Raw genomic sequence first — 24773 nt, 5'->3', positions numbered from 1 at the left:
CTGAACAATACGACTGTCTCCATATAAGCTGGGTGTTGAGAATAGTATTCTAGAGTCAGTGTTTCTTTAATTATGTTAGTCAATCATTTGACTACCCTTATGGTAGGGAAATGTATGCCTCCTAAAATATGTGTTACCACTACTCTGAGATTCATTATGTGTTGAAATTTATCAGATACTCACCCTCATCTCTTTTAGGACAAGCTGATCTCAAAATTGTGTTTTCAGTCTGTATTTTACACAAAGAATAAAATGGTAAGTAGAAGGAATAGAAGTAGACAGAGAGAAATTTCGTTGTTAAACATTTTCTCTCTATAATTTTTATTTAGTAATTTTTACCTTCTAAGTTACATAGTTTTACTTACTAATTTACATAATTTTAAATTTAAAATTTCTAGTGACAAATTTACATCTTTTTAATATTCTTTTAATTTTTTCCTCAAACTCATTATCCAATTTCTAAAAAACCCTTCTTCCCTTTCTAGGTTTCCATAAAGCTTTGTCTTTATTTTCCTCTTCTCTTCCTCTCACACTTTATGTAATTTCCTGAACAGGTTTATATATTTCTATGTGCTTCTCTATCCTTTATTCTCTATTTTCATTTTTTTTACCTAGTTTATTCTGAGAATCCTAACATGTATTGGAAAATTGCAGTTTCTTGTTTCACACACTGAAATTGCCAAACTGTTTCTGCTGTTTTGCTTCAGGGTACAAAGTGGGAAGGGTCCAGTGATAACAGAGATTGAGTTGATGGAAATACTAATGAGGATAGCAAAAAATATGTGTTCTCGATGCCTCATATTCACTTATCTGAAATTGGATCTCATTAGCCGTGAAAGCAAATGACACAAGAATCAGTTATTTGAGTTTGATTAGAGTAAATGGTAAAGTTGTACTAGCCCTGTTTGTTGATGCCAGCTAGTTTTGTGTGTGCGCGCACACATTTGTGTGTGTATGTGTGTTAAACACAAAATATGGGCTGATGCACTTGTGATGACAGGTATCATTTTGCTTCTAGTATGCAAATCTCTTAGGTGAACAGGAAATGGCATCCATCCCAAATTTTACATAAAATCAGGAGAAGAAAAAGCATTTTTGTAGGCTTTAATAGCCCCTCTGATTCATTCACATGAAAACAATCAACAGCTATATCATTATACAGGTTATTCTGTGGTAGAATTACAAAGTGAAGACTGAGTACTTTGTCCAGATACTCTGCAAATGCATATTATTCTTCCTTGCAGAACCATGTTTAAAACAGGAATAAGCATTGTGTTAGTCTATCTGAAACATTGCTTTACTAACTTTACCTTAAAAATAGTTACTATTACTTTTCCATTGAGATCATTGTTTTCTTTCTTTCATTCTTCTTCTTCTTTTTTTTTTTTTTCCTATTTAGACCTAGGGAAGTAGAGGCCAGTAATGGGAAACCATACAAAAGTCACTGAGTTTATCCTAGCAGGTTTGACTGATGACCCACAGTGGAAAGTTGTGTTATTTCTCTTCCTGCTTCTCACTTACTTGCTAAGCATCACTGGCAACCTAACCATTATCACACTCACCCTGGTGGACACTCACCTCAAGACTCCCATGTATTTTTTCCTTCGGAATTTTTCCTTCTTAGAAATTTCCTACACTGTGTAGGAAAATGCATTTTCCTACATGCATTTTACATGCATTCCTAAATTGCTGGTTATTATGGCAACTGGGAACAAAACTATTTCGTATAACAGTTGTATTGCTCAAGTGTTTTTTGCCTTCCTTCTTGGAGCATCTGAATTTTACCTGCTGGCAGCTATGTCCTATGACCGCTATGTTGCCATCTGTAAGCCCCTACATTACGCAACCATCATGAACAGTAAAATCTGCATACAGCTAGTCCTCAGTTGCTGGCTTGCTGGGTTCTTTGTTATCTTTCCACCACTCCTTTTAGGTATAGAACTCGACTTCTGTGACTCCATCACTGTTGATCATTTCTACTGTGACACTAATCCCCTCCTGCAGATCTCCTGCTCAGACACACAGCTCATTGAGATGATGGGATTTATCTCGGCTGTGGTAACACTTGTGGTCACATTAGTAATGGTGACAATATCATATACCTATATTGCCTTGACCGTTCTAAGAATCCCTTCAACCACTCAGAGGAGAAAGGCTTTTTCAACATGTTCTTCTCACATGATTGTGATAACACTTTCTTATGGCAGCTGCATCTTCATGTATGTTAAACCATCAGTCAAACAAAGAATATCATTTTCCAAGGGAATTGCTGTGCTCAATACCTCTGTTGCTCCACTTCTGAATCCTTTCATCTACACGTTACGGAACCAACAAGTGAAAAAAGCCTTCATGAATATGATACACAGGGTTGTTTCTTTCTCAAACAAGTGAATATCCTATTGTACTGTATATAGAGGAAACGACAAAGGAGTCTCAAATAATTCCAGTGTATCCAATAGTAGCTGTTTAGTTTCTATCAGAGAATTGTTAACATTTACAAATATTTCAGTTATAGATGAAAATATGTGTTTTCTTATTGGTTTATTTTAAAAATAAACAATGAAATACAATGTTTACCTGCTGTCCTCATACTGAGAAAGCTTCCTCAATAAGTTGGGAGACTTCTGAAGCTAATTGGAAACTGCTTGTAGATGACTATTAAATAGGGAGAACAACACTAACTCAATGTATTTATTCTTTTCAATTTGTCATAGATATAGCTATATATATGTATAGCTGTGTCTCTTACCAATGAAACTAAAATACTATAATAATCTAAACATTTTCTTAAGGAATTTCAAACTGTAGATCATAATCCGACATTTCAGGAATTCAAATCAATTTCTGTTGTGACAAGAATTTAAAAATATTAATATAATGAAAAATTTTTTCACATTTACACTTCATATTTCATGATATTTTTTCCAGAAATGTGGTGCATTAGGCTATAATTTCTTTTTCATTTCCTTTTTAACTATGGATCTTGATTTGAAGAAAATGTTAGAAAATACTGCCTAAAAGAGCAGAATAAAATATAGCCAGAGAGAAAAATACATAAGTATGTAACTTAATGGACAATTATATAGGTTTTGTACAATTTGTTAATGAACTGGATCTTACAGGATACTTGAGTCATGACTATGATTTCAGGAATAATTGTTATTTAAACAATTGATTACATTTTTTCCTTAATCTTTTATGTATATACTTTTCCCATTTTGAGAAAATAAATCTAATAATCCTGGAGCATCATCTAACTTTTACAAATTTTAAGAGCACAGAAAATGAAAAAAATACATATAACATATTGAGACAACCTAGTAAAAGTAAAACCTAAGGCTCTCTCAATATTTATTTTCATTCTGATTCTATGTGTCAATCAGGATGGATTTGCTTAAAACATACTATCCAAGTTAAACCACTAATTTATAGTTGAGCTATTCTGAAATGCTTTATTTACGTATTTTTAAATATCTTTCATCTACAAGTCATTTACCATAAAGGCTGTTCTGTAACTCTTATTAAGAGTCTAGCACTGCCAGACTAAGACTGCCCCATTCCCACTTATTCTGACTCTCAAGCAGATTAAAGTTACATCATCTCTCTTCTTTTGTACTTCAGTTAGTCTATGACATATCATCTCACATTAAATCAAATAAAACCACTACATTTGGCCACTGAATTCTGAATCCCCAAGTGGTTTAATAGTGCTGTTTTTTTAAAGTGGATTTTGAACAATTAACATAGTTTCTTAAATACAGGTAAAACTTGCATCTTAAGAGAACTTCCACCTGAAATGCTGAAATACTTAACCCAGAAATGCTTTCAGCTTTTCTTATCTAGTGAGGGAAGCTGAACAACATATATAATATAAAAATAAGATCTCTACTGAGTAGTATTTGACTACTCACTAAATTACAGGCTCTGGTATGTGTTTTATATGTAATTCTGGAAACAATGGTGTTATATAATTATTATTATTAGAATTACCCGTAGGAACAAGAGATAGCTCAGTAAGGATAAGACCATTTTGATAGAGACAGAGCTAAAAAATGGAATCATGAAAATTCAAAGTCAGGAATTCTTAGTTTTCATTACTCCAATTGAGGAGTAATGAATTATGTAATGATTAGTAAAAGATTGCTAGTAGTAATAATTAGAGGTAATGATTAGTAAAAGAGGAGAAAAATAATACATAAGATGGATCAAGAAAAATGGAGCAATGGATAAAATTAATGCTCTTCCTAACAGGTGCTTAAATTGGGACCTTAGAGAAAGCAGTTAAATAAGTACATCATAGAAATGCTTAATATAAAGTACTTGTAATAGAACATGAAAGAGTTATATAATAATGTAAAAATAATATGGATTATAATATGGATAAGTACAAGGCTCAATTTTCAACAATTTTAACTTCCAGGGTAATTCTGTTGGGACATATTAAAGAACATCTGTTTGGATAAATCTGGCCAATTTCTAAATGGTAAAATCAATATTTGAGTGTAAAGAAAATGTAGAACTCAAAGAGTTAAAAGTAACGCAGGTGTTTGCAAAAATGATACAATAAGGGTCATAAGAAACTACTGAAGACCACTGCCTCATCAGGAATGGACCAGCATAATAATTGCAGCAAATACATAATTCTGGTTTTGAAAATACCCAGATATGCAGATTGAGATGAAATTAAGGAAAGCTTTTTTTTTTTTTTTTTGGTGAGGACGATTGGCCCTGCGCTAACATCTGTTGCCAATGTTCCTCATTTTCTTTTTTCTCCCAAAAGCCCCAGTACATAGTTGTGTATCATAGTTGTAGAGTTGTAGCTCTTCTATGTGGGACACCGCCTCAGAATGGCTTGATGAGCAGTGAGTAGGTCTGCGCCCAGGATCCGAACCGGTGAACCTTGGGCTGCCAATGCGGAATGCGCAAAATTAGCCCTACACCACTGGGCCGTCCCCAAGGAAACCATTTTTTATTTCTCTTTTTTTTTGATGTAAAAAAGTTTTTAATTACCCATGAGCATTTTTTATTTCTCTTTTTTTTTTTGATGTAAAAAAGTTTTTAATTACCATGAACACAGATACAATCACATTACATTTTATTTATTTATTTTTTTTTTTGGAAATAATTGTTTTATTTTTATTTTATTTATTTTTTTTTAATTTTTTGTTTATTGCAGTAACATTGGCTTATGACATTGTAAAAATTTCAGGTGTACATCATTGTACTTCTATTTCTGCATAGATTACATCATGTTCACCACCCAAATACTAATTACAACCCATCACCACACACATGTACCGAATTATCCCTTTCACCCTCCTCCCTCCCCTCTTCCCCTCTGGTAACCACCAATCCAATCTCTGTCCCTATGTGTTTGTTTATTGTTGTTATTATCTACTACTTAATGAAGGAAATCATACGGTATTTGACCTTCTCCCTCTGACTTATTTCACTTTGCATTATACCCTCAATGTCCATCCATGTTGTCACAAATGGCTGGATTTCATCGTTTCTTATGGCTGAGTAGTATTCCATTGTGTATATATACCACAGCTTCTTTATCCTTTCGTCCCTTGATGGGCACTTAGGTTGCTTCCAAGTCTTGGCTATTGTGAATAACGCTGCAATGAACACAGGGGTGCATGTACCTTTACAAATTGGTGTTTTCAAGTTCTTTGGATAAACACCCAACAGTGGAATAGCTGGATCATATGGTAGTTCCATGCTTGATTTTTTGAGGAATCTCCATACTGTTTTCCATAGTGGCTGCACCAGTTTGCACTCCCACCAGCAGTGTATGAGAGTTCCCTTCTCTCCACATCCTCTCCAACACATGTTGTTTCCTGTCTTGTTAATTATAGCCATTCTGACGGGCGTCAGGTGATATCTCATTGTAGTTTTGATTTGCATTTCCCTGATAGTTAGTGATTTTGAACATCTTTTCATGTGTCTGTTGGCCATCTGGATATCTTCTTTGGAGAAATGTCTGTTCAGGTCTTTTGCCCATTTTTTAATTGGGTTGTTAGTTTTTTTGTTGTTGAGATGCATCAGTTCTTTATATATTTTGGAGATTAACCCCTTATCAGATGTATGGTATGCAAATATCTTCTCCCAATTGTTAGGTTGTCTTTTCGTTTTGTTGATGGTTTCCTTGGTTGTGCAGAAGCTTTTTAGTTTGATGTAGTCCCATTTGTTTATTTTTTCTATTGTTTCTCTTGCCCGGTCAGACGTGGTGTTTGAAAAGATGTTGCTAAGACCGATGTCGAAGAGCATACTGCCTATGTTTTCTTCTAGAAGTTTCATAGTTTCAGGTCTTACATTCAAGTCTTTAATCCATTTGGAGTTAATTTTTGTGTATGGTGTAAGGTAAGGGTCTACTTTCATTCTTTTGCATATGGCTATCCAGTTTTCCCAACACCATTTGTTGAAGAGACTTTCTTTTCCCCATTGTATGTTCTTGGCTCCTTTGTCAAAGGTTAGCTGTCCGTAGATGTGTGGGTTTATTTCTGGGCTTTCGATTCTATTCCATTGATCTGTGTGTCTGTTTTTGTGCCAGTACCATGCTGTTTTGGTTACTATAGCTTTGTAGTATATTTTGAAATCAGGGAGTGTGATACCTCCAGCTTTGTTCTTTTTTCTCAAGATTCCTTTAGCTATTCGGGGTCTTTTGTTGTTCCATATAAATTTCAGGATTCTTTGTTCTATTTCTGTGAAAAATGTTGTTGGAACTTTGATAGGGATTGCATTGAATCTATAGATGGCTTTAGGAAGTATGGACATCTTAACTATGTTAATTCTTCCAATCCAAGAGCATGGAATATCTTTCCATTTCTTTGTGTCTTCTTCAATTTCTTTCAGAAATGTTTTATAGTTTTCGGTGTACAGATCTTTCACCTCTTTAGTTAAGTTTATACCTAGGTATTTTATTCTTTTTGTTGCAATTGTAAATGGGATGGTATTCTTAATTTCTCTTTCTGCTACTTCGTTGTTAGTGTACAGAAATGCAACTCATTTTTGTATGTTGATTTTGTATCCTGCAACTTTACCATATTCGTTTCTTACTTCTAAAAGTTTTCTGGTGGATTCTTTAGGGTTTTCTATATATAAAATCATGTCATCTGCAAATAGTGACAGTTTCACTTCTTCCTTTCCAATTTGGATCCCTTTTATTTCTTTCTCTTGCCTGATTGCTCTGGCTAGGACTTCCAGTACTATGTTAAATACGAGTGGTGACAGTGGGCATCCTTGTCACCCACAGGTGACAGTGGGTTCCTGTTCTTAGAGGGATGGCTTTCAGTTTTTCACCATTGAGGATGATATTAGCTGTGGGTTTCTCATATATGGTCTTTATTATGTTGAGATACTTTCCTTCTATACCCATTTTATTCAGAGTTTTTGTCATAAATGGATGCTGTATCTTGTCAAATGCTTTCTCTGCATCTATTGAGATGATCATGTGATTTTTATTCTTCATTTTATTAATGTGTTGTATTACGCTAATTGATTTGTGAATGTTAAACCATCCCTGCATCCCTGGAATGAATCCCACTTGATCATGGTGTATAATCTTTTTAACATATAGTTGTATGCGATTTGCTAGTATTTTGTGGAGGATTTTTACATCGATGTTCATCAGTGATATTGGCCTGTAATTTTCTTTTTTTGTGTTGTCCTTGTCTGGTTTTGGTATCAGGGTAACGTCAGCTTCGTAGAATGAGTTAGGGAGCTTCCCCCCCTCCTCAATTTTTTGGAAGAGTTTGAGAAGGATAGGTATTAATTCTTCTTTGTATGTTTGGTAGAATTCACCAGGGAAGCCGTCTGGTCCTGGACTTTTATTTTTGGGGAGGTTTGTGATTACTGTTTCGATCTCCTTACTGGTGATTGGTCTATTCAATTTCTCTACTTCTTGATCCAGTTTTGGAAGGTTGTATGATTCTAGGAATTTATCCATTTCTTCCAGATTGTCGAATTGGTTGGCATATAGCTTTTCATAGTATCCTCTTATAATCTTTTGTATTTCCGAGGTGTCTGTTGTAACCTCTCCTCTTTCATTTCTGATTTTACTTATTTGTGCCTTCTCCCTTTTTTTTGTGGTGAGTCTAGCTAAAGATTTGTCAATTTTGTTGACCTTTTCAAAGAACCAGCTCTTGGTTTTATTAATTTTTTCTGTTGTTTTTTTATCTCTATTTCATTTATTTCTGCTCTGATTTTTATTATTTCCCTTCTGCTACTGATTTTGGGCTTGGTTTGTTCTTCTTTTTCCAGTTCCTTTAGGTGCATTGTTAGATTGTTTATTTGAGATTTTTCTTGTTTGTTGAGATAGGCCTGTATTGCTATAAACTTCCCTCTTAGAACTGCTTTTGCTGTATTCCATAAATTCTGGCATGTCGTATTTTCATTTTCATTTGTCTCCAGGTATTTTTTGATTTCTTCTTTGATTTCTTCATTAACCCAGTCGTTGTTCAGTAGCGTTTTGTTTAATCTCCACGTATTTGTGGCTTTTCTGATTTTCTTCCTATAGTTGATTTCTAGTTTCATACCGTTGTGGTCAGAAAAGATGCTTGGTATTATTTCAATCATCTTAAATTTATGGAAACTTGTTTTGTGGCCTAATATGTGATCAATCCTGGAGAATGTTCCATGTGCATTTGAAAAGAACGTGTATTCTTCGGTTTTTGGATGGAATGCTCTGTATATATCTACCAGGTCCATCTGTTCTAGTGTATCATTTAAGGCCAATGTTTCCTTATTGATCTTCTGTTTGGATGATCTATCCGTTAGTGTAAGTGGAGTGTTAAAGTCCCCTACTATTATTGTGTTACTGTCTATTTCTGTTTTTATGTCTGTTAATAATTGCTTTATATATTTAGGTGCACCTACATTGGGTGCGTAGATATTTACAAGTGTTATATCCTCTTGTTGGATTGTTCCCTTGATCATTATGTAATGCCTTTCTTTGTCTCATTTTACAGTTTTTGTTTTAAAGTCTATTTTGTCTGATATGAGTACTGCTACCCCTGCTTTCTTTTCATTGTCATTTGCGTGGAGTATCTTTTTCCATCCCTTCACTTTCAGTTTGTGAGTGTCTTTAGGTCTGAAGTGTGTCTCTGGTATGCAGCATATATATGGGTCTTGTTTTTTTATCCAGTCAGCCACCCTATGCCTTTTAATTGGAGCATTTAGTCCATTGATGTTTAAAGTAGCTATTGATAAGTATGTACTTACTGCCATTTTTTAACTTTTTTTTTTCTCAGTGTTTTAGTAGTCCTTCTCTGTTCCTTTCTTCTTCTATACAGAATTGATGGTCACTTTAGTTTGACCTCTGTCTGAAAGCTGTACTCTTTAACTACCCTCCTCCCTCATGTTTTTGATATCATATCTAACCTCTTTGTTGTGCATTTGTATCCATTACATTCTAATCATGGAAACAGATAATTTTTCCTATTTGTGGTCTTCTCTTTTCTCCTTAAATCAGTCCCTTTAACATTTCTTGTAGCATTGGTTTCTTGGTGACAAACTCCTTTAATTTTTGCTTATCTGGGAAAACTTTGATCTCTCCTTCCATTTTGAATGATAACCTTGCTGGGTAGAGTATTCTTGGCTGTAAGTTTTTTCTTTTTAGCACTTTAAATATATCATGCCATTCTCTTCTAGCCTGTAAGGTTTCTGCTGAGAAGTCAGCTGATAGCCTTATGGGGTTTTCTTTGTATGTAACTTGACATTCTCTTGCGGCTTTTAGGATTCTCTCTTTATCTTTAATTCTGGACTTTTTGATATGATGTGTCTTGGTGTGGGCCTCTTTGGGTTTATCTTGTTTGGGGCTCTCTGTGCTTCCTGTACCTGGATGTCTGTTTCCTTCCTTAGTTTAGGGAAGTTTTCATCTATTATTTCTTGAAATAGATTCTCTGTCCCCTTGTATCACTCTTCTCCTTCCGGGACACCTATAACACGGATGTTAGTGCGCTTGATGTTGTCCCAGAGGTCCCTTAGACTGTCCTCACTCTTTTTAATTCTTTTCTCTTTTACCTGTTCACCTTGGGTAATTTCTTCTAGTCTTTCCTCCAGCTCACAGATCCTTTCTTCTGTATCCTCTACTCTGCTTTTGAGTCCCTCTAATGAATTTTTCATTTCCAGTATTGTATTCTTCATTTCTGTTTGGTTCTTTTTTATATCTTCCATTTCTTTGTTGACATTCTCACTGAGTTCATCTATTCTCCCCAGATCAGTGAGCATCCTTAACACTCTTAGTTTGAACTCTCTGTCGGGTAGGTTGCTCATTTCTGTTTCACTTAGTTCCTTTTCTGGGGTTTTGTTCTCTTCCCTTACTTGGAATGTATTCTTTTGCCTCCTCATTTTGCCTCTTTCGCTGTGCTTGTGTCTACGTATTAGGTAGGGCAGCTACGTCTCCTGCTCTTGGATGGGTGACCTTATGTAAGTGATGCCTTAGGAGGTTTCCAGTGTGCTTCCCTCAGTTCTCAATGTTCCAGGGGTGAACCCTATGTGGGCTACGTGTGTCCTTCTGTTGTGGCCTGTTTGCTCTCCCTGTAGGCACCCAGGGAGGCTGAGTTATGCTCCTGGCAAGCTGTTGTAATGCTCAGCTGCTTGTAGTTTTTGTGGGCCCTTCAGTCTCTTTATCAGGTATGGGGAGCCCCAGCACTGTTGGCTGCAAGTTCTAATACCACATTTGTGTTGCAGTATTTCTTTTAAGTGAGTAGGCCCCCAGCATGGCAGGTTGTTAGGCTCAGGGCCTTACAATTGCTGTAAGCCTATAGCCTATTAGGTCTCTTGTCAGCTCTCTGAGGATTGCAGCTGGGTGGGGCTGGCCTCAGGCACAGGAGCACCCAATCGTTTCAGGCTTTGGAAGGTGGGGCAAACCTCCTATGTGGGTCTTTGAGAAGCACAAGTCTTCTGCAGCTGACAAACCCTGCCACCCCCAGGTCCACACACACAGTCAACACAGTCCTGCCCCGTGTGAGCACCCTGACCTCCCCAAGGGGACCCAGTCTCTCCATCCCGGGAGCCCCACACACTCCACCACCACCCCACACTCTCCACCCGCTCCTTGTGCACACCCTGCCCTGCTCAAGTCGGCTCAGTTGCCAGGCTGCAGAGAATCCAGTCACCAATCTATGCAGGCCCACAAGTTGCCTGAGGGCTTGTTGTTGGGTGGGGCCAGTCTCTAGGGTGGGCTGCCTGCCCTGGCTGAGCTGGATTAAATTGGTGCTCTAGCGGGTGGGGCAGACCCTGGGCTAGCAGGCCTCAGGGAGAACTCCAATGGCGTCTGTGTCAGGACGCCCACACCGGGAAACAACAATGGCCGCTGCCAATGTCCCAGTCCCTGGAGAGGTCTCACCCCTCACCGAGATGCACTCAGGGCCTATTAGGTGAGTCTCTTGTCACCAAAGCACTGTGCACCTTTCTTTCTGGTGATTTTAGGATGCTTTCTGAAACGGGTGAGTTTGCGCGGGGGCCCTTTAAGAGCCAGTTTTAGTTTCTTTGTGAACCGGGTTTTCTGGGGGTGCTCCCCAATGCTTTAGTAGCAGCAAAGTCAGATATTATGCCGCTGGTCTCGATTGTGCTGGGTCCACAAAATGCCCACAGCGGGGGCGCTCCCTGGCTCAGGACCCCGCGCCTCCAGGGAGGCTGCGTACCTGTGAGCTGCTCCCGGCGGCCGTGAAGCTGGCGGCTTGTGAAGGCGGCGTTTTTCCTCTCCAGAAGGGAGTCTCTGCCTCTTCCGCCTCAGTTAGGATTGTCCGTTGTTGCAGGAGTTCCTCTTATCCAGTTTTCAGTTCTGTCTCAGGGGTAATTTTTCCACGAGTAGTTGTAAATTGGCTGTGTCCACGGGAGGAGGTGAGTTCCGAGTCTGCCTACGCCGCCATCTTGACTCCACAATCTTTATTTCTCTTTTATTTAGCTTTCCTATAGTTATGTTTCTTCCTATGTATCATATATATTGAGGAAAGCATCAACTCATTTCTTGGACTTAATATCAAATGATCAAAAAGAAGGCAGATTGCTACATTTAGCAAAAAGTAGGATAATGATAAAAAAGTAATGAACAAATGAGGTTTTTCTGTTTGAATAAAAGTGTAAAATAATATTCAAGGGTTATAATTTAAATTCAGAAACAATAAAAAATGAAATATGGAAAGTAGAACATTGGTAGACATAACACAGACTTAAAAGTGTATTATTGAGGGGAGGCTTTTGGAACCTGGGTTATAATTGACACTGACATTTAGAACATTCTTCAATCATTTTTTCTTTAATGTCAATAGAAAATGCAATTTATGTGACTTACATGCCCTGACTCTAAAATATTCATATAATAAGGAGTCAAATTGCAAACAATCAGATAAATTGCGTTTTGCATATAAGAGCTATACAAGTTCAGAAAGAGGGAATATCTCTTAGGATATGATGATCACTAAGCTGATCCTTTATATGATTTAGCTATAACATGACATTTTATGCAGGAAAAAAATACTTGCTAATGGATATGATCCTGCAAAAGTATCTTTCTTTGGTTGTCAGCATTTTTAAGAGATGAAAAAAACTGCTATCACTAATTTAATCATCTATATTGTGTAGTTTTGATAACATTCATAAAGGGGAATAAGAACCAATCAAGGGAAATAGAATTCATTCAGCTTGGATTTACAGATGGACCTTTGCTGCGAATTGTTATTTTCCTGTTTCTATTTCTCAAGTACGATGTTGAGCAAGATGGGGAATTCATCCTCTTTTCCTTGCTGAATCTCTGTTTAAAGATTTTAACGCATTACTTCCTCCCAAATTTCTCTTCCTTGGAAATCTCATTCACTGTGGTCTATATTCCTAATTTCCTGATAACTATTATGACCAAAGACTAACAATACCCAAGAGTGTTGGTGCAACTCAACTATTTTTTTGTTTTCACCTTTTTGGGAACTACAGAATTTTATGCTCCTATATCCTGTGACTACTCTGCTGTGGTCTGCAAACCATTTCTTTACCTAATCATTATGCACAAAAATGTGCTACCAACTTGTACTCAGCTCATGGGAAATGGATTACTGGATTAGTCTCTTAGTATATTTTGAGGCACGTATCAAAGTTCATTTGATGGTATTTGGATATCCAACTGTTTCAGCAGTATTTGCTGAACACTATGCTATATCCACTAAATCACCAGAGAGGAACTCTATGAGACAGAAAATAATCGAAAAGCTAGAGAAGACAAACACTGAATCTTTAGAAGATAAGTATAACTGATACACTTCTAGTTAGAATCATCAGGGAAAAATGAAAGTGCACAAATTTCTCATTTTAGCTTTTACAGGATGACATCACTACAGATCCTACAGATATTAAAAGAATAATGAGACACTATGAACCACTTTATACCAAAAAGTAAATAATTTATATGAAATGGATAAAATCTTTGTAAAACGTAAACATCCAAAGCACTCAAGAAGAAATATATAAGCTGAATATGCTATATCTGTTAAAGTAAATGATTTATAGGTAGAAATGTTCCCACATAAAAAAAACCTAGACCTAGATGGCTTCACTTGAAAATTCTACCAAAATTTGTTTTAAATACCAAATATACACACATTCTTCCAAAATACTGAAAGAAGAGAATGTTTCTCAAACGATTCGTAAGCCATCATTATCATGAAACAAAGAACAGGCAAGTCATTAAAAGAAAATATAACTTCAGAAAACATTTTTTACGAGTACAAATACAGAAATTCTAAAATAATATATAAAAAATTCAATTTACTAATATATAAAAATGATAATAGACCATGACCAAGTGGGATTTATTTAAAAAATACATTGTCTGTTTAACATTAGAAAACATATCAATGCCATCCTTAACATGTTTGTGCCTAACAACAGAGCACCAAACTACATGAGAAAAAAATAATAGAACTGCAAGGAGAAACAGATAAAACTACTATCATAGTCATTATGAAATTGCAAACACAAATCAAAACCATGAGACACCACTTCAAACCCACTAGGATGACTATAATGAAAAAAGATGTGGGTGTGGAGAAATTAAAACTCTCATACATTGTTGGTAGGAATGTAAAATTGTGTAGCCACTATAGAACCAGTTTGGCTGTTCCTTAAAAAATTAAACAAAAAATTACCACAGGATCCAGTATCGCAATTTCTGTTTTTACCCAATAACTGAAAACAAGTACTCAAATACTTGTCCATTTTTATTGTAAGCAGCACTATTAATAATAGCCAAAATGTGGAAACAATCCAAGTGTCCAGCAATGGATTAATGAATAAATAAAATATGATATATACCTAGAATGGAGTATTATCCAACCAGAAATATATGAAGTACTGATATATGCAACAACATGCGTGAACCTCAAAAACATTATGCTATGTGAAATTAATCAGACACAAAGCTCACATATTGTACGATTCCACTTACATGAAGTATCCAAAACAGGTAAATCCATAAAGACAGAAAATGTATTGGTGATTTAGAGGCTAAGGGGAGGGGAGATGGGGAATAACTGCTTAGCGGGAACAGGGTTTTCTTTCAAGGTGATCAAATGTATTGGAACTTAATACAGGTGATGGTTCCAAAAATGGGGAATGTACAAAATGGCACTGAATTGTACACTTTCCAATGGCTAATAGAAAGAAAAACTATGAGGAGATCATTAAACAATACAGTAACAAATTTAAGGGGAAAATGTATTAGAGAATTATATTAGTTAATGAAAATTTTGTCATTTTCTACAAATTATGATCTCACCTTAATTAATGTGAGTTTTGTTATGATTTTCCTCTTTCTTCATAACATACATGTATGTTTCTAATTCTATATTTATAAATTTTGCATTCATAATTTTGTAATGCTGCCTTAAAGGAAAGTACTCTAATATGAGGAAGCTTAAAGATCCCCAAAACCTGTATCTACACTTGGAAGCAGGAGAAAGATAAAATTACTCTTCACGAATACTATAGGAAACAGACATCTCAATACAAGAGTTGTGGCTCTGACCTAGAAAGCAGCCAGTTTTCGTACGTCTGAGAGCAAAAAGAGGTCCAGGACTGACGGCGCTGAGAAAAATGAAAATGAAAGAGAGAGTTTGCCTAATGTATTTGAGTCTATTAAGGGTATAGCTGCACTTCTGGAGGCCAGCCTGTGTAGGGAATACTGAAGAGTGCATAAATAGCTATGCAATTAATTTAATGAGAAAATTAAGCCCAAGGCAAAAAAAAAAAAATTGTTAAAGAAAGAAATAGAATGTAGGCCAAGATGTAGCCCAATAGGAAAAAAGAATACATTGTCAAAATAATCTTTGTGAGAATAAAATTCAAACTGATAATTATAATAAAATTATTAAAAATATAATAAAAAGACTGAGGAAATAGAAATGTGTGTAGGACGAGTAAGAGGTGTAACAAAGTCAAATGCTCATTTTTCGTACTAGAAAACCAATGACTAATCTCCAATAAAAAAATATCATTTAAGAAATAGTAGGGGCCGGCCCGGTGGCGCAAGCGGTCAAGTGCCTGTGCTCTGCTGCAGCGGACAGGGGTTCGCTGGTTCGGATCCTGGGCGCGCACCGACGCACCGCTTGTTAAGCCATGCTGTGGCGGCGTCCCATGTAAAGTGGAGGAAGATGGGCACAGATGTTAGCCCAGGGCCAGTCTTCCTCAGCAAAAAAGAGGAGGATTGGTATCGGATGTTAGCTCAGGGCTAGTCTTCCTCACAAAAAAAATAAATAAAATAAAAAATAAAGCACATGAATGCACCACTTATTCAAAAAAAAATTATATATAAAAAAAAGACATAGTAATGCATAAAAAAGGGAAAAAATACCCTACTGACAGTGGAAGTCTCTGGAGAACAAGAGTTAAGGTGTATGAGAGCTGGAGCACGAGGACGCTAATTTTCATTAACAGTTCTAAAATTTTTGACTTTTTGAACTTTATATAAGTAAAAGTTTAATAAAGCCAAAACAATAATTTTACTCAAATGGTATTTTGTATTGGAGAAATAACAATAATTAGGTCCCTTTATACACACATATTTGCTTAGACAGAGTCATAATGAGTAGTTTTCTGAGTAATATGTATACAATTTCTCCAAGACAAAGAAGGCAGCTAAAGAGAAATTGAAGATCATTTTACTCAATTGGAAAGTGATCTCTGCTTCTGAAATAAAACTCGGATGTATTTTTCCAATTTTAAACATTTTCTCGGGACTTTATATTCAAATGCTTTCAGAGTTGCATAAGTTTGAATTATTAGTTTTAATGTTGGTTATTATAGTTGAAAGTTGAGACGAGCTACAGCAGAATATTTCTACATATTGGCATCCTGAATTGAATATTAAAGATTTAGCTCATCATTGTCTCCATTTCCTCCAAATTTCCTCTGTTCTCACTGCCCAGGCTTCCTCTTGCTATGCACTCTAAGTTAGCGGCATTGCCTTCTTTATTATTCCATCTTGTTCAGAATTTCAGAATAAACTTCAACTGCTCTCCTATCCAAATAATTCACCTTCTTCTTCTTCTTTTTTTTTTTTTGGTGAGGAAGATTGGCTCTGAGCTAACATCTGTGCCAATCTTCTTCTATTTTGTACGTGGGATGCTACCATAGCATGGCTTGATGAGTGGTGTGCAGGTCTGTGCCTGGGATCTGAACCTGCAAACTCCGGGCCACAGAAGCGGAGCACACAAACTTAACCACTACACCACCGGGCCGTCCCCAAACTTTTTTATTCTTTAACACATATTTATTCACTTCCTATTTAGTGTCAGGGATATCCAGATCCTAAGTCTATAGGGATGAATAATACAACAGGCAAGTCTGCTCTGAAACAGCTTAGAATTTTATAGGAGAACCAGGAGGTAAAAAAGTGAAGAAATGACATGTAAAAATAAATATTGAAAGCGGTATAAGAACAAAAGACTGAGATAAAGACCATACAAAAGGGAAGGGTCTCCTCACATATGGTCTCCTCTCAAAATGACTTGTTTGTGGAGATGATATTTAATCTGAAGTCTGGAATTTGGCAGTGAAGTGAGAGCAGAGATAGGAATAGAGGTTACAAAGAGCTTGAGGACTGGACAGAAAGTAGTGTTACTGTTGATAACAGAGTAAATAAAGAACGAGTGGAAAGAAGTGAAGACAGACTAGGTAGGGCAGAGCTATACCAACGATTCTTTGCTGGAGACACATTACCTGCAATTCAATTAGGTTTCCTGACATGATTTTAGCAAAGAAGTAGAATGATCTACATTAAATTTTAGAGAACATAATTTTATCATCTTTATAGAAAATGGGTTGGATGAGCAATGATTAATTGGAAGCCTCCTGCAAGCTTATGACCAGGTGGAAGGCAATGGTAGACTGGATTAGAATGGTGGCAGTTGTAGCCGCCACTGGTCATCACAAAACGTTTCCTGCTGGACATCCTCTAGACTAGATGTCTCTGACTTTTTGCATTTTGGTGTGTCTGTACATCTGAGTTCTTATCAATGAAATATAAATGGAAGTTATGAAAATCACTTCCTGGCCCATCAATGAAAACCTCCCATGCAATTCACTAGTCTCTCTTCCTTCATCTGCTGGTTCACCATAGATCTATGTTGAAGCTGGCAGAGCCAGGCTGCATATTCGACTTTAAATATCAGGAAGTAGCTTTCTATTGTCCCAAAACAAGCAAACTTGATCTGAGCTTTTTGAAGTAAGGACAGTGGCTAGCCTCGAGAGATATAACGACCAGAAAATAGTAGGCATGAGGATTCTGGAGGACTGGGGAATTTGTTTCTTCACCTGAGTGCTGCTCACATAAAGGTAAACACTGCTTACGAAATGTAAATGGATTTGAAATATAATTTTTATATAGAATCAACCAAATTTCCCTAGAGATTGGTGTGGACACTGACAGAGCAAGTGCAAACACATTTGACTCTTACATGTCTGTCTTGAGAAACTCATTTCCCTTCAATTCAGATCTCCATGATCCTGATCCTTATATAGGAATGTCACCACACTTAGTATTTTCTTTGACAATGATGACTTATCCTGGCTTTCTAGAGCCTAAACCTGATTGAGTCTCAAATCTGTGACTCAAGAAGCCTCTTCAGAGGCTTAAACGAGGTAATATAATGTAAGCCTTTTATTGAATCAATCTGAGTTCAAAATTTTGGTAATCCTCTTAAGATATTTCCACAATATACATAGGTTTGTTTCATTTTTCTTGTTTGATGTGTATGACATGGACGTGTAAGGTGGGTCAAGTTTCCTTAAAAATCCTTATGGTTTACAACATATAGCTGCCTCAAGAAATTTTTGTCTTGCTTTTAAAATTAAGTTTACAAATTATAGAGTTTTCTCCACTATTAAAATAATTTTCCATATATTTTTAACATCTTTGGACAATGGTCTCCAGGGAAATATTTTCTTTTTCCTTTAATTTTTAATCAGTTAATTCTCTTGAGACAGATGGCACAGTGTACAAAAAGGATTATAACTACTCGTAATCTTAAAACCTACAAAACAAGCAATTGTGCTTTTCATGTAGGCCAAAAACATCTCAAAGGAAACATGTCTGAAATCTTCTCTTTTTACCCCTCCTTTCTAATCTTTTAAAAATATATAATTTTGTTTTGTATATAATCCAGAAAATATGCTCTAAGCTAAATATAACATAAATTGGAGAAAATGCCTGTTTAAAAAAATAATGAGAAGGAATGAAACTAAGTTTTTTGTCATGATAAAATCTGAGCTTACACATCCTAAGTGTGTGATGCTGGTGCTAATGTACTTTGGATGATAATGCAAGGTAAAAGCATGGGTTAAGGAAATACAAAAAACCATGACGGATATGCGACACTAGAAATTGCCTCTGTTCTGGGACTCACGTCAAAAGAAGATAGCTGGGAATGAAATTGCCACTAAAGGGATTAAGGTTTGGAAAAAAATTTGTTGTTATTTTAATCATATTAATTTTACTGCATGAAGCTGGAAGAATAAAATGATTGCTTTGTAAGCTGTTGAAATATATTGTGTGAAGTTAGAACTGATTTTTTTACAAAGCAAACATTAACCTGATCCTACTGAAAGTTATACTGAAAGTAATCAATTGAGTTGTCTGAAAGAAAAATCTTTGAACCTTTCATTTTGTAGAAATCAAACTTTGAATAGATGTCCTTCACAGTATCCAACAGAACCTCAGAAACGCATTTTACTAAATGAATGTGTTGTTTTCTGCAGATAATCATAATTGCATACACATTTAGTACACATGGTTATTGTGAATATTGTTAAATATGTCACTGGAAAAATGACTTTGTTCTGAACTTAGGAAATTTTGTTTTGTTTATCAAGCATCATATTGAATTCAATATAATTTAAATATATCACGAACTATTCAATTTTCATATCCTAAGGAATCTCTTATCTCTTACCTATAAATTGACAAAGCTGTTACAGAAGCCCCTGAGACTATAAGAATCGTTGAAAACAGTGACCATTTTACTTTCGTGCAGCAAGAACTTTATTGTAGAATTAGGAAGAAAAATAATGTTGTCAAGTAGTTTGTAAGTTTTCTTTTTAAATTTCTTTTTTTGGATTTTGTAATTTAAATTCAGGCTGGAGAGTACCCATATATGATTCTACTTCTCACTTTATACTCTTGACATACTCGTCATTGTTGATTGATATTTCCCTACGCTTCTCACCTCTAAAATAGACTAACCTTAGATTTCAAAAATCTCACTAATGAGCATGAAGTTTACTTAAATGGCCGGATTATAGACATTTTTAGAAAAATGATCCTTTGAAGAGAATGGGAAAGGAAAGAAAAAAAGTAAGAAAGAAATGAAGTAAAAGAGAGCAAGAAAAAGAAAAAAACCTAGTTGTATTGTAATCATTTATAGCCATTGGAATATTTGTGCTTTTTTAAACACCGGAACTGGAATATATGAAATGTAATAATGTTAAAATGCAATTAAACATACAATACAGTATTCTTCCTGAGGAAAGTATTGTCATTCTTTAGAAAAATTTGGTGATAGACTTTTGAGGTGATAAATCTGAGGGCATAGGCATGGTCTGGAAGAAGATGGAAAAACAAGAAGAAATGAAAAGGTTAACATAATTTTGAATTGTTGTGTTCTGAATCACAAAGACAGGTTGGACATGAATCAGAGAGAGGAGGCTACCACGGCAACAGGGGAAGCATGCAGAGCAATGACACTAATGCCAACTACCAGGCATGTCTAGCTAACATTTTATTTTTTTAAATAGCTTGTTTTCTAGAACTTTGCTCTGTCACTGCAGATAATCCGTAAAGCATGTTACATAGCAATATAAACATCATGCGCTAAGATGTGCATTATATCTGCTTGGGTATATACCAGAGAAAGGAGAATATCCAGGGTGAGAGAGATGAAAGTAAATTCAAGTCTAGGGAAAAATAGGGAGAGCAAAACTAAAAGAAGTGACCAGGATTAAAGCCTGAAGTTTTCAGAAGTTTGCTGAAAGTATAGAATTCCCACTGTATTTGGGATAGAGATGTTTAGGTTGAAGTTTATGTTAATTTTAAAAGGCAGAGAGGCCTCAGCTAAAATCTGACGTATAGAATAACAAAATCTACCATAAAGAGTGAGAAACACAGAGAAACAGATATTTGACAAAGAAAAATGAAACTTATTCCTCTACAAAATGAGGATAATGAAACTGTGTCTCCCTCAAAGCAAATGGTTTCTCCAAAGATCTGTTGAGGTCCTGTGTAGCCTACGATTTATAACCCAGGGAAGTAGTTTCATTACTTTGTATTTTCATCATAAAAACATGAATGATTCTTTCAATAAAAGCAAAAGAAGAAGAAGGAGAAGGAGCAGAAGAAGGAGAATGGGTCAAAAGATGGGGTAAAATAATTTAATGTAAACTACATATATTGGGAGAAAATTGTAAACACCGAAGATAAAAGTTAGATTATGAAAGTTTTTCTGTTCCTTCGTATTTCCTTTATATGATTTTATCAGTGCAATATGTTATCCATTTGAAATGCTTGGATTTATGACACTTGAGAAAAGAAAACAAACTCAGAGTGGCATTGAGTTAGTGAAATTTTGAGTAAAAATTATGAGTGACGTTTTGCAGGCTGTTACTGCTGAATGGCAGAATATTTTTTATTTATTTTTTTTGTGAGGAAGATCAGCCCTGAGCTAACATCCATGCTAATCCTCCTCTTTTTGCTGAGGAAGACCGGCTCTGCGCTAACATCTATTGCCAATCTTCCTCCTTTTTTCTCCCCAAAGCCCCAGTAGATAGTTGTACGTCATAGTTACACATCCTTCTACTTGCTGTATGTGGGATGCCGCCTCAGCATCCCATCTCCGGCCATTCTCAGCATGGCCGGAGAAGCGGTGCATTGGTGCGCTCCCAGGATCCGGGCCTGGGCCGCCAGTAGCGGAGCGCGTGCACTTAACCACTAAGCCATGGGGCCCGCCCCTGAATAGCAGAAAATTGAAGGAGGTTGGGTGTGGGTAGCAATGTGTTTATGGAGGGTGTCAAGATAATAGGTATTTCATGCAGCTTTTTCTCCTTTAATTTTCATTTTTTCTTATTCTTTATTTTATTATTATTATTTTATAGAAGTCAGCTATGAGAAACCACACAACAGTGACATCTTTTATTCTTCTTGGACTGACAGATGATCTACAATTACAGGTGGTCATTTTTCTCTTCCTTTTTTTCACCTACATGTTGAGTGTCACCGAGAATCTAACCATCATCACCCTCACTCTACTGGATTATCATCTAAAGACGACCATGTATTTCTTCCTCCGAAATTTCTCATTTTTAGAAATCTTGTTCACAACTGTCTGCATCCCCAAATTTCTTGTGAGTATGGCAACAGGTGATAAAACCATTTCTTACAATAGTTGTGCAGCACAGCTGTTTTTTACTATTCTCTTGGGTGCAACCGAATTTTTTCTTCTGGCTGCCATGTCCTATGACCGCTACGTGGCCATCTGCAAACCCCTGCACTACACGACCATCATGAGCGGCAGAGTCTGCAGCTTGCTAGTTTTTGCTTCATGGTTGGCTGGCTTCATAATAATTTTTCCACCACTTCTTGTGGGTCTCCAGCTAGATTTCTGTGCAGCCAACACTGTAGATCATTTCTTCTGTGATGTTTCCCCTATATTGCAGCTCTCTTGCTCAGACACAGATTTAACAGAATTAATGGCACTTCTCTCAGCCATTTTGACGCTCCTGGCTACGCTGGCATTAGTGATTCTCTCCTACACAAACATCATCAGGACTCTTCTGAAGAATCCTTCTTCTCAACAGAGGAAGAAAGCCTTTTCTACATGTTCTTCTCACGTGGTCGTCGTGTCCATTTCTTATGGCAGCTGCATCTTCATGTATGTGAAACCCTCTGCAAAAGAGAGAGTGTCTTTAAATAAAGGGATAGCTCTGCTCAGTACTTCTGTTGCCCCCATGTTGAATCCCTTCATTTATACTCTGAGAAACAAACAAGTGCAAGATGCTTTTAAGCACATGATCAAAAAGATAGAATTTTTCTCAATGAAGTGAACCACTTTAGTGATATTACCGAGGGTATGAGTAAAATAAAATGTGAAGGGTGGAGTGTGTCACAGAGTGCGTCAATGTTTGTATTCAAATAATATTACCTATCTTTTGTCTTATAATTTCCTCTGTGGCTTGTCTAACATTCAAAGTCTAACCTTCACTGCTATTTTTCCCTTGTGCTGAGAACACATATAAAAGATATTTCCTGTTTCTGGTCAAATTCATTTGGCATTTTATTTCATACCTCTATAGATTTTTTTTCAAAATTCTCTCTGAGGGAGACAAAGTTGGACTTCATTTTCTCCACATGCCTTTCCACTGTTCTGGAATTCAGAGACTAAGTTTGCCATATATTTTATATCAAACTTTATACACTACCTAAATTTGATCAGCTAATCAGGTTACTATTGGTGGATTCAGAATTTGATGTCTGATTTCTTACTGTGCTTAACAGAAACTTGGAGCAAATTAATTTAATGGCATTTCTTACATTACACATTTTGATATTTTCAAATTTTCAACCAGGCTTAGAGTTATAGTATATTTTTAGAAACAGATTAAAGGAACTTCAGAGTAGTTAAAGCATTACTCGCCTTGCAGTAATCAGATAGAAGTTATCGCTAACATTTATCGATTGCTTACAATGGCCAGGATTTGTGAAATATATTTGTTGCCATCTTCAATACTGTCTAAGATAGGTATCATCATGCTCATTTATGCATGTAAACCTAAGTCATATTTAGAGCTTAAATAACTTCCTCATGACAAAAAAAATAAAAACAACCCACAGCTCACTGATGACAAAACACAGATTCTTGATGTCCATGCATCTTTTATACCTCATTAGCAAAATAAAGTGGGAATCCCTCTGTCCATATGTCACTTAGGAATAAACAAACAGTGAGATTCTTATAGAGCATTCCAAAGAGTTTAAGGAATGGCACAGATAAAGTGAAGGACTTATGAGATCCAGTAGAGAACTTTACTTTTCAAATTAAGTGATTTCAGCATTAAAAATTAGATATAGTGACTGATCACTCAAAAAGCAGAACATTTTGACTCTTTTCCTTTGAATTGGATCACATCACAATGTGACCAACTGATAAAATTTTCAAAAGAAGACTAATCTAAATTTTCTTGATGAATATTTATCTATCACTTAGTTTCCACACAATCTAAATGGTGACCTTATGGATAATTGTTACTTGAATTATCTCAATATATTTAGAAGGAAATATTACTTTGTTAGACCGCCAGGTCAGCAAGCAAGTTAATATGAATTTTATGAGCATTTGTGAAATGCTTTAAATCTATATATCTAAATAAATTTTAAATGGGGCATTGAGCAGAAGTGGAAAAGATTCAAATATATATTTCAAATAAGGATCATGTTTGTGTAAGTGGTTTCCATTAAATTGTAATACTTTAAGAATATTTTATTTGACAACAGAAGTTGAAACATAAAAGAAGTACCCTTCAACTTTCCCTGTTTGGCTTTCTTCTACAGCGCAGCTTCCTCTGAAAGGCATCATAACTTAGCTTATATGCACAAAATTTTCTGCTTTATGAATGACAACTACACTCAAGAAAATTAGTCTCAGTTGTCCTGGGTTTCTTCCTTGTATGCACGTTATTAAACTTGTTTGATTTTCTCCTGTTAAAAAAAAAAAAAAAAAAAAAAGAAAATTAGTCTCAAAATGGTTGGCATCTGACATAAGCTAGAATTTTCAGAATTTCTTGTGATCACTCTTGCCTAAGTCTCATGTTGTTGCCAAATGCAATTATGTGGAATATTTATTTTATATTTCTAAATAGTATTTATCTTATTTATTAAACTTATTCTTTAAATATGAATGTAAAGCCTATTTGCTATTATTAAAGTCTGATATGTAAGTAAAGTCATAAATAATTTAATATAGATCAAAGACTGCAACTTCCTCCCTTTTCTTTCATCTCCAAAAATAATTATGGATAACTTTGTGAAATTCAGAAATGTATTTTCTAGGTTTAACCACTTACACTGCATAGGCCCTTTTTTATCTTTCATTTCTAGAATGTATGTAGGTGGATAATGGAAAATGCAAAAGGAAAGAAACCCTAGGCCTAAGGTATGATGAGACATGATTAGTGGGAGTAATTTTCCACTTAATTTGAGATAAATCATGAGTTTGTGACTAAAGGTTTACTTT

The 24773-nt window shown here is 35.8% G+C and overlaps 2 protein-coding genes across 2 annotated transcripts; both read left to right on the top strand.

Moving 5' to 3' along the window:
* Nucleotides 1-1419: 1419 nt before the first annotated feature.
* On the top strand, nt 1420-2391 carry LOC101408555 (olfactory receptor 6C74-like). The gene has a single exon (XM_014786781.2). It carries the CDS (start codon nt 1663-1665, stop codon nt 2389-2391), a length of 729 nt encoding a protein of 242 aa, XP_014642267.2. The 5' UTR covers nt 1420-1662.
* Nucleotides 2392-11104: 8713 nt separating this feature from the next.
* LOC101407509 (olfactory receptor 6C74) lies at nt 11105-22654 on the top strand. The gene is made up of 2 exons (XM_087442273.1): nt 11105-11384; nt 21640-22654. Exon 2 carries the CDS (start codon nt 21649-21651, stop codon nt 22585-22587), a length of 939 nt encoding a protein of 312 aa, XP_087298399.1. The 5' UTR covers nt 11105-11384; nt 21640-21648; the 3' UTR covers nt 22588-22654.
* The last annotated feature ends 2119 nt before the right edge of the window (nt 22655-24773 follow it).

Source organism: Ceratotherium simum, chromosome 17 (genome assembly GCF_057802395.1).
Source record: "Ceratotherium simum simum isolate JZ-2026a chromosome 17, ASM5780239v1, whole genome shotgun sequence".
Lineage (NCBI taxonomy): Eukaryota > Metazoa > Chordata > Mammalia > Perissodactyla > Rhinocerotidae > Ceratotherium > Ceratotherium simum.
Note: the sequence above shows the minus strand (reverse complement) of the source record. Positions and strands in the feature narration are given on the sequence as shown.